This window comes from Dunckerocampus dactyliophorus, chromosome 9 (assembly GCF_027744805.1).
Source record: "Dunckerocampus dactyliophorus isolate RoL2022-P2 chromosome 9, RoL_Ddac_1.1, whole genome shotgun sequence".
In the NCBI taxonomy this organism is placed as follows: domain Eukaryota; kingdom Metazoa; phylum Chordata; class Actinopteri; order Syngnathiformes; family Syngnathidae; genus Dunckerocampus; species Dunckerocampus dactyliophorus.
In genome coordinates, this window is record NC_072827.1 from 4,039,890 (window position 1) to 4,050,362 (window position 10,473).

Sequence of the window (10,473 nt, forward strand, 5' to 3'; positions counted from 1 at the left end):
TATCTACCGCTGTTACTGTTCTTTTCTTTTTATCACTGACCAACTAAATACCCAATACGATTTTTGGTGTTAAAATACGGCTGTATGACTACTTTAGCTTTCATCAAAAAACCAATCCTCTCTGGTGCTGCAGCTGACAATGGGGACGTGTCCATGCTTTAACCATAGAAATCTGCGAGAACTTTACTTTGCAGCATGTTGGCAGTGGGCAGCTGGCTCTTCACCTTCTGTCCTCTTCGTCTTTGTCCCCAAGACTTGTCAGCCACTCCTCCCCCAACCTCCCCACTTTGGGGATCACAGGACTACGTCGAGATGCTTGCGGTGCTAAAGGTTCTTGGTGGACTACGACTTCGGCACGGTCTTGTTGGGTGCCAATTCTGTTTATATGTCATGTACTGTAACGTTTTCATTGGTTGAAATGTGGCCCTAATGGATCCTCACACGCATTCATTTAAATGTTTTTGCAATCACTCATAGCCATACACACATTGTATAACTTATGAACCATTTATTGATATGAATCGATTACATTTTCCACGTGATAGCTTGTGTTTCCTCGCCTAACAGGACTCCATGATGCGTCTGATGGATCCGATCCTCATGTCAACAGGACCCGTCCCCATGTCTCTCATGCTCCTGTACTCTCCGGGCCTCAGGTACAGCATCCTGCCTCGGTACTGGGGCTGCTCATACAGCAGCCAGTGACCCTCCATCACTTGGGCGGACAGGCAGTCGGACATGCGCAGACGGTCCATGATGTTGTCACAGTCGTCCAACAGCTCGTTCATCTGACCACCAAAGTTCTCCCTCTCGTAGATCCTCATCCTGAAAGGACCTCGGTGCTGCAAATAAACACATGAAGGAACGGTTTGACAAGCTGCGGGGAGTTTTGCTTGTGGTTGCTGATCGGGATCACGGATCGTATCATCCTTACCATGGGGATCATGCGGCAGGAACGGATGCAGTCGCTCATGCTAATGCCCATCAGGCGCTGGTTGTCGGGGTACTCTCCTCTGCGGACCAACATCTGGTGGCCCATGAAGTTGGCTCGCTCGTAGACCATGAAGCAGCCACTCTCCACCCGGCACGAGTTGCAACGGCTCAGGAAGGAGGTCAACTCAGCACAGTCGCTGCTGGTCTCGTAGGAGCGACCCTGGAAGTTCCTGTCCTCGTAGAAGATGATCTGGAACAGCAAAGAACAATAAGAACCACCACAAAACAACACAATTACAATTGGCTTCTTCTGGCTTACCCTGCCCATGTTCATGTCCAATCCTGTCCTCGATTGCACTGCTGCCTCTGCCCTGCTGCCGAACCTTTTATAGGTGTCACGATAGCCAAATGATCTATGGAGCCATTGTGCGGAACGTACTTACTCAGCAGCACGGCATACAGGCCTATGATGTTTGTTCAATCAGTCTGTAAATGCTTATTATTCCCCACTGTATGCATCTGGTCCAGTGCCAATTGTGGCCTGCTCTCCTATGGGGCGAGGACGCAAGAGCTGGGCCTCTTTGTATTTGCTCTGCGGGGGCAAGCACTTTGTTGGATCCTGCTCCAGCAGCTCTGACTGAGCTGTGGAATAATAGCGTTGTGTAATGAGTCATGTCACCGGAGAGACGTTGACACTGGACTTCATATAATAGAGGTCGTTTATTTTCTAGGGCAGCCACCGTACTTGTTGCTCGTACTTGGGGAAAATGAGGAAGGACTGGTTCTGCCTGTGTAAAACCAAACTGTACAAAGTCACGGCCTGCTACGAGGACATGTTGCATCACGGGGGTATACTCACAGAGGGCCAGAGCTAGACCCACAGCTGGAAGCCCTCCATTGTAGTCCTGTGTTTACTATGTGGACTTCCTCTTCATGATGCATGCAAAGATGTCGCCTTCACAAGCTAGATTAGTCACTGCTGGTGACCAACGGCTAGTACTGCTGCATTGCTTTCTGTCATGCCACATGGAGCTTTTAAGTCATATACTGCCACCTATTGGTTTGTGATCCATGTCTAAAAAAAGTCATGGCACTGTCAGGTCTGGTGCTTGATTCTTTGATAGGAGGTCATCACAATCAAAGCTGACCACTTGGCTGATATGCAAATGGGCTAATTTAGATGATAACAGCTTTCCCTTGTCTGCACATTCTGCATTTCAATATAAACCACAACAGAGGCGCTGCAGGCTCTGGGGGGAATTAGCCAAGCGATATCACGAAAAATGAGCAAGGTAGGAGCATGCACGCACTAATCTTTGGGAAACGTTTTGTTACGCTGAATAATCTTCCGTCCAGATTGTGTTCTTCGAAGATGCAAACTACCAAGGGAGATCTTACGAGTGCGACGCAGACAGCCTGGACCTGAGCTCCCACCTGAGGCGATGCAACTCCATCAAAGTGGAGAGAGGATGCTGGGTGCTCTTCCAGCATCCCAACTACGAGGGCTACCAGTACGTTCTGAGCCCCGGCGAATACCCCGACCACCATAAGTGGATGGGATTCAATGACAGCGTCAAGTCATGTCGCTCAGTGAAAAACGTGAGTCTACTCGGAAGGATGCAGGAGTTGTAAAACGTGTGTTTGGGGAGTGCTGTGCAACGAGCAGGCAATAATACACCAAAGGCAGAACAAAAGGCTCATGATTTGGCAGGTCGGTGCTGGATGCTCAAGCATGTGACTTTGTGAAAGCAACTAGGAAAACAGCTGCAAGAGCCATGAAAAATGGTTGCTGTATAAAGGCTGTGTAATAATCTGGCCTTAGAATACAGGCTTCAAATCATATGACGGGACACTGGCTTGTCATCAAGAGAATGGCATCTTTGTTGGTGCCATAGCAGCCCAAAATGACCTACTTTAGTGCTCTGTGACATTGGTGGACCAGCCAGGACACCTCAGCTAATCTTACTGTTGAGATTGGTGTGCAGTGCTAGTCTAAACTTTGTTGAACACTCAAACTACAACAATTGGACTGACAATTCATTAGCCTGTTAGCTTATTTTTTTAGCTTCATTCTCATGTCCTCGTGCTTGTCAGCACTCGAGCAACAACATTTTGGACACTTTGGACAGGGACCTAGACCGGTTAGTCTAGTACTGGAGATCTAGGATCTCTTCCCCGAGTTCTAGGCAGCATTTCAGCAGCAGCTTCTCGGACAAGCTGTAAGGTTTTTCTGACCTCTGACATTTGTTCCTTAACGCTCTCCTACTCTGACTATTTGAGGTGTACGGAAAGTCCTGGAAGATCCGCTTCTACGATGAGCAGGATTTCGCCGGCCAGGCTGCCGAGTGCGGGGTGGACTGTCCGTCGATCTACGAGGCGCTCCAGTTCGGCGAGGTCCGCTCCTGTGTGGTGATGGACGGCGCGTGGGTGCTGTACGAACGACCCAACTACCACGGCCACCAGTACTTCCTGGAGCGTGGCGAGTACCCCAGCTATACCGACTGGGGCGCTGCCTCCCCAGCCGTGGGGTCCTTGCGCATGATCACTGACTTCTAGAGCAACAGTGACGAGTCCAAAGTCCTCATGGCAGCAGTTCTAGTTCTGTAATGAATTGAGTTTTTTGGATCAAATGATTGTACAGGTATTTGCCCCGAATAAACACTGCTGGATGACGCAAAAAGCACTTACTAGTTTTTCCTGAAACTCTGCGCATAGGATTTATGATATATACTACATACAGTGTATTTTCACTTTCGTATTGTAACAGAATAACAAGCAGACAATGTTTTTGTGCTTTTGTTGACAGTTTGGCAGCTGATTTTCAGTTGCATCTGCACTGTTGGATGTTCTAGCGTGCAGATTGGCAGGCAATGCCCAACTATTGTTATGACAATGATGCCCCTGCCAGTGTGCTACACAGCGGCTGTATAAATCTGGAGCGGGCCTGTTGGGAAGGTTCTGATAAACATCGGGCTAAAAAAGTGGTGTGAGGCCCAAACATGGAGCCAGTGGGGAAGGTAGGAGGATTTTGGTTTTATGAGCTAACTTTAATGTGTGTGCTAGTTGTACCTATTGTTTTGGCTACTTGATAAACTGCTTGTCTGTCTTGACAAAATGGTCACAGTATGATAACCCATCATAGCAATCCTCACACAAATATGCCCTCTAGTGGCGGTCAGCCAGTAAGCGCGAGGATCTTTTGTGTTTTTCAGAAACAGACATGACCAGCATAAACGCTGGTTAGTATATCACAGCAAATCCTAGCAATCTCCAGGGACAAGTAGGCCTCGTCGTGGATGACACCAGGAGTCCTTTGTAGGCCTTTGCTGTTTGGATGTATTTTCATAGTCAAATCTGATTCATTAGATTTAGCCCATAGTCGTCTAATCAGCAAATGGGTTTTTTTGTTTTTTCTTTAGAGCTAATGACCACACTTTCGAGCACAGCTAATGGGGATCCCTACGTTTTCTACCTCAAAGAAACAGGCTAAAACACCCCGATAAACAAATAAACATGCCAGGGTGCAACAACGGTACCTTTATTTATTTAGTGACACAGTTAAGGTAAATGACAGCCAAACACATTTGCTGTGGGCAAGTCTCACATCAGCAAAGTGCACATAGAACAGGAGCATCATGGCTTGAAAAACAACAACTTGCCAAAACTCTCAGTTAGCAGCCTCATTTCTTGTATTGAAATCCACAGCGTGGATATAAAATGAAGTTACCCATTTGAAATGATACACAATGTTGGTTGTTGTGGTCATGTGATATATAAGAAGCTGCACTTTACTTTCGTGGACTCATCTTTAACCTCTTCTAAATACTTCCACACTTTGGATGGTTTTTCAGTAGCCATTATGAGCCATTAAGTCTGTGGATGTTGACGGTCTTCCTAGCATTAAAAGCTACCGCGCACCTCAGCTCCTTTCGATTGTGCCACTGAAAGCCTGTGATTTTTATTCATGCCTGGTAAGTATAGGTCTTCTGTTAAACACACACCTCATTTGCAATTATTTATGAACACAAATGAGGTTGTTTTTGTATCAAAATAGCCTACAGTATGTATAACAAAAACAAAGAGATTATATGCGCTCAGCAGAAGCTAAGGGCAGCCCCCATGTAGTCACAATGCTACCACCTTAATCACATGGCATTTCAGATTCCACTGCAAGGTTGATGGTCCAATCAGACTCCAAGGAATCCAATCATTGAATATTCTAAGATGCCCCTACTCGTTCGCATCGCATTTCTGTCCCCGATATAAGGATTCAATTTAAGATGTCATTCCACTCGAGTCGTCTCAGCTGTGTTTGAAGTGGTTGCTTTTATGTCATCAAACTTAAACCCACCAACAAACAACCACAACAATGGAGGAAAAGGAGGCTTTCATATATTTACATACTGTATGTGAGAGCAGACATGAAAATGCAGCCCTGCAGCCAAGTGAAGACTGTGGAGTAAAAGTACAGGGTAAGCTAATGTTAGCATGCGTTCGGTTATTTTAGTCATTTCTAGCCGCGTGTCCTCAAATATAACAATGGCGAATTTGTTTGACCCATGAGCGACAAGTCACTCCATCCATACATCTTCTTCCTCTTATCCATGGTCAGATCACAGGGGCAGCAGCCTAAGCAAGGAAGCCCAGACTTCCCTCTCCCCGACTACTTTGTTCCATCTGATCCTGAGGTGTTCCCGGGCCAATTGAGAGACATAGTCTCTCCAACATGTCGTGGGTCTTTGCCAAGGCCTTCTACTGGTCGGACGTGCCCTGAACACCTCCCCAGGGAGGCGTCCAGGAGAAATCTTGACCAGACGCCCGACCCACCTCATCTGGCTCCTCTAAATGTGGAGGAGCAGCAGTTCTACTACAAGTTTCTCCCGGATGACAGTGCTTCTCACTTTATCTCTAAGGGAGAGCCCAGCCACCCTACAAAGAAAATTCTTTTGGCTACTTGTACCCGCCATCTTCTCCTTTGGGTCACTACTCGAAGCTCATGACCATAGGTGAAGGTAGGAACGTAGACCCATCGGTAAATTGAGAGCTTTGCCTTTGGGCTCAGCTCCCTCTTCACCACAATGGAACAATGCACAGTACTAAATACACAGTACTAAAGCACAGTATTGTGTTCCATCCTTCCTTCACTCGTTAACAAGACCCCGAGGTACTTAAACTCCTCCACTTGGGGCAGGATCTCATCCCCGACCCAGAAATGGCACTCCACCCTTTTCCCAGTGAACGCCATGGACTCGGACTTGAATGTGCTGATTCTCAACCCAGCTGCTTCACACTCTGCTACAAACCGATCCATTGAGAGTTGAAGGTCACGGCTCGATGAAGCCAGCTGGACCACATCATCTGCAAAAAGCAGAGACCCAATCCTGCAGCCACTAAACTGGAACAGAATCGGTGACAAAGGGCAGCTCTGGTGGATTCCAACCCTCACTGGAAACGAGTTCGACTTATTGCCGTCAATGCCAACCAAACTCTGACACCAGTCCTACAGGGAACGAACTGCCTGAATTAGGTGGTCTCGTACCCCATGTTCTCGGAGTACTCCCCACAGAATTCCTGGAGCAACACGGTCAAATGCCTGCTCCAAGCCCACAAAACACATGTAGACTGGTTGAGCAGACTCCCATGCACCCTCAAGGACAGAGTTGGTCCACAGTTCCACGACCAGGACCAAAACCACACTGCTCCTCTTGAATCCGAGATTCAACTTGACAAGTCACACTTTATGTAAAGCAGGGGTCACCAACCCGCCGATTGCGAGCTACTAGTCGATCTTTGGGACTTTGCCGGTCAGTCACGAGAATATTAGAAAAAAGGAGAGTGACCAACAGGCATGCATTGTGACCGCTGAACACGCCTGTATGCCTTGCCACTCTCCAGGCACGCAACCCGCAAGCTCCAGCCAGGAGCCCAGTCCCCAAAACCTGACCGGAGTAGGGGTGCCCAAAATGTGGCCCAGGGGCCATCTGCAGACCGTGGCTCATTTGTCATTGCATAACAGCAGAAACAAAATAAAATTTAAAAAAACAACAGGGTTAGGGTTAACCCTAACCTAACAATGGTAAAAATAGGCTCAATGAGGAACAGGTGAAATGTTGATGCCGATCACCAATAATAACATAAAGCTTTATATTTAAACACAATGTGGGGGGTGATCTTGTGCAGGTTGTGCAGGTTCACGGCCGAGACCAGAGATTTTGGGCTCCAAAAGGTTGGTGACCACTGATGTAAAGTATATGATGCTTGGACTCCAGGCTAACCAGCTACTGGTGTCCTGGTGTTCCCAGGAGAAAAGCTCGAGTAGAGGCTTGTCATGGCAAGCAGGTATTGTAAATGCTTTCATGTGGATACTGGTCATCAACATCCTGACTATTTTGCTTCTAGATCATCTTTTACCAAGACCACAACTTCCAAGGTGACTATTTTGAGTGCAGCAGCGACTGTCCCGAGCTGAACAGTCACTTGAGGCGCTGCAACTCAGTACGAGTCAAGAGTGGCGCCTGGGTTCTGTTTGAGAGGCCCAACTACCTGGGCAACCAGTATGTCCTGACCAAAGGGGAGTACCCAGACTTCCGCCAACGGATGGGATTGACTGACAGCGTCCGCTCCTGTCACGTTATTCCAAATGTACGCTCATTAAAGACGCTCTCAAACATCATGCAACAGTCGTATCATTTCTCGTCTTTGACTTTCAGGTTTCTGGCGCCTTCAGAATCCGTGTCTTCGAGCATCCCGACTTTGCCGGTCAGATGCTGGAGTGCACACAAGATGTCACCCAGCTGTCCGACCTTTGGTACCAGGGGGCGGTCCACTCAGCCCAAGTGCAGGACGGTGCCTGGGTCTTCTATGACCTTCCAAACTACCGCGGACACCAGTACCTGCTGGAGAGGGGGCAGTATCGTCGCTACACAGAGTGGGCCGCCATGGACCCCACAGTGGGGTCCCTCCGGCGAGTCCTTGCTGTTTAGATGGCCTCGTTCTGGAATTGTCTTTTGACACCACTTTCCTGTGCGCAATAAAGAGGTGATGCAGGAAACATTTACTGGTGTCAGGTTTCTTTCTGTGTGTAGCAGGGCTCCTCTGTTAGAAGCTAAGAGGCTAACACCAGCATCACTGCTCATCCTACTGTTCAGAGTGGTGCTTGTGCCAAAGTAGCCTTCAGAGCCACGCTGCACGACAACTTCACAGAACGGGCTTTTAGCTCGTTTTTTATGACAATCTGAAATTTACGCCAATAAAGTTGTCAATTTACGAAAAAAAGTGGTAATATTAGGAGAATAAAGTGTTAAATGTATGAGAGTAAAGTGTTAATATGAGGAGTGATGGTGTCGTACGTGTGAGAGGGAAAATAGAGCATAGCTCTTCAGGAAGGAAGGAAACTTTCCTCTCGCTTCAGGCAAGCTTTTATTTGTAACGTGGCAGCAAAACACAGCAGTTGAGCACAAACAGATTAGCATGGGTTAGCATCATCTCACTTCCGCCTTCCGCACCCCACCCCTTCCACATGCCCAAGGCCCAAGGTCACTTAAGTCCCCCCATTTCGTAGCTGTCTCAGGCGACGTCTGTTACAGGAAGTTACCATTTTTTTCTTGTAAATCTACGCCATTCTCTCGAAATATTTTCATCAATTCATGGCAAATTTAGGACTTTATTCACAAAATCTCCTATCATTTTTAATACTCTGTGGTAACAGGCGTTGCCTGGGCCAGCTTTGAAAAGGGGGGACTTATGTGACCTTTGTTCTTGGGCAAAGGTTATATTATGACTTTTTTCTGGTAAATGTACGACTTTTTTTCTTCTTAGTTGTGTTTTTCAATGTGGCCCTAATGCGCTGTTGTTGTTTTTCAACAAACGAAATATAACTTTTTTGTTTGCTATTATTTGCATCGTTACATTGGAATGTTTGTGAAGGCTATATTTATTAAAGCTGGATTTGCTAATATTATTTCATATGTGTTGGTGATTTGTTTGTCCACTAAGAAAAGAGAGCTGCCATTTTCTTACTGATTTGTCTAAAGCAGACATCATTATTTCATTTTCAAGTTATTGTTCCCCACTGAAACATACCATTATTTCAGGCATAACTAACCATGTTGAAAAGCTGACCTGAATTTGTGTCATTGGTTATAGATAGTATTTTGTAACCTGTCCATACAGAGGAAGCATCATCCCATCCATTTTCCATGCCGCTTACCCTCACTAGGGGGTATGTTGGAGCTTATCCCGGCTGCCTTCGGGCAAGAGGCGGGGTACAGCCAATGGCAGGGCACATACAGTATAGACAAACAAGCATTCACACTCACATTCATACCTATGCACAATTTAGAGTCTCCAATGAACCTAACAGGCATGTTTTTGGAATGTGGGAGGAAACCGGAGTACCCAGAAAACCCACACACGCACGGAGATTCGATCCCAGGTCTTCCCAATCTCCTGACTGTGTGGCCAACATGCTAAACACTGGACCACCGTGCGGCCAGAGGAAGCATCTTTGGAATGATCAGGCATTTTTCAGTAAACTTCCAGAATCATTGAAATATCTCATTGCCTTTGCGAGCGTTCTCGTTTTTGCTCATCAAAATATCATTCGTTCATTCATTTTCATTTCTCACTAGGCTCATCAAAATATGCTCACCCTAATTTAGTGGGGATCGGTGGATCAGGGTTTGAACCCCCTTGGGTGCAGGGCCAAATTGTGCATGTGACCACCGTAACACCAAAAACGGCACTTTGCACATTGCTGACACGGAGCCTGTACCGTGAAGATGCTTATGTAGAAGTACCATCTTCTCTCCTTGTTCTCATCAGCACTCGAGCACACGGTGTGGGGAAAATCTTGGCCTGGACTTGTCGCGACTGAAAGAAAACAGGATAGAGAGATGAGAAAAAGTGCCTAAAAATAATTGCAGTAATAATGATGGAGGTCTATTTTTACACATAACGACCTGCTACTAATGACGAGGTCACGAAAGCACGAAAGCTGCACACAAAGCGCTGCTGACTCAGCAATGTTGTTTGTGCTGATGCTCAGCTTACTGGAACAACCATAAAGATGTGAACACACAAAGGACACCCAGCTGGCAACCCCCACCCAGCCCTGCGCCCCCTGTGGTCCTTTTATGGAATCAACAAGTGTGGAGTTGTCTTTATTTATGACGTTAACATGCTACTCAACTCATGTCTTACTTGCTCAAAAATGTTTATGGTCAATAATTAAATTTATGTTTTCTCCTCTTTTTACTGTAAATTTAAAACAAGATTTAAAATGTGATTTTTAATGTTTGGATTCAATAAGTTACAGTCAAATATAAATGTTTCATCCGCCTACAGTATGTGTCTTATTCTTTTCCGGTTGTCAGCTGCCAAATCTCGTTAGGGCTCTGGGTCTCGTCCAAATGTCGCGCTATTGTGGGCGTGAACTGAGGGCGGAAGTAGCTACTCGCTAGCCCAATGCCTGCAGGAAATGACGACATTTATGATTTCGCGAGACATTCGACAGTTTGGAAAATGTGGTGCTGACGTAAA

At 46.6% G+C, this 10,473-nt stretch overlaps 3 protein-coding genes across 3 annotated transcripts; 2 read left to right on the forward strand and 1 right to left on the reverse strand.

The window, feature by feature from the left end:
* Positions 1-488: 488 nt before the first annotated feature.
* Positions 489-1,418, reverse strand: LOC129187728 (gamma-crystallin M3-like). Its single transcript, XM_054787352.1, has 3 exons — positions 1,253-1,418; positions 935-1,183; positions 489-842 (listed from the first exon to the last, which is right to left on the reverse strand). Exons 1-3 carry the CDS (start codon positions 1,265-1,267, stop codon positions 561-563), a joined length of 546 nt encoding a protein of 181 aa, XP_054643327.1. The 5' UTR covers positions 1,268-1,418; the 3' UTR covers positions 489-560.
* A 646-nt stretch (positions 1,419-2,064) lies between these two features.
* LOC129187730 (gamma-crystallin M2-like) lies at positions 2,065-3,613 on the forward strand. Its single transcript, XM_054787354.1, has 3 exons — positions 2,065-2,225; positions 2,290-2,532; positions 3,214-3,613. The coding sequence occupies exons 1-3, from the start codon at positions 2,217-2,219 to the stop codon at positions 3,487-3,489; spliced, it is 528 nt and encodes a 175-aa protein (XP_054643329.1). The 5' UTR covers positions 2,065-2,216; the 3' UTR covers positions 3,490-3,613.
* A 203-nt stretch (positions 3,614-3,816) lies between these two features.
* LOC129187729 (gamma-crystallin B-like) lies at positions 3,817-7,986 on the forward strand. The gene is made up of 3 exons (XM_054787353.1): positions 3,817-3,950; positions 7,333-7,575; positions 7,644-7,986. The coding sequence occupies exons 1-3, from the start codon at positions 3,933-3,935 to the stop codon at positions 7,914-7,916; spliced, it is 534 nt and encodes a 177-aa protein (XP_054643328.1). The 5' UTR covers positions 3,817-3,932; the 3' UTR covers positions 7,917-7,986.
* The last annotated feature ends 2,487 nt before the right edge of the window (positions 7,987-10,473 follow it).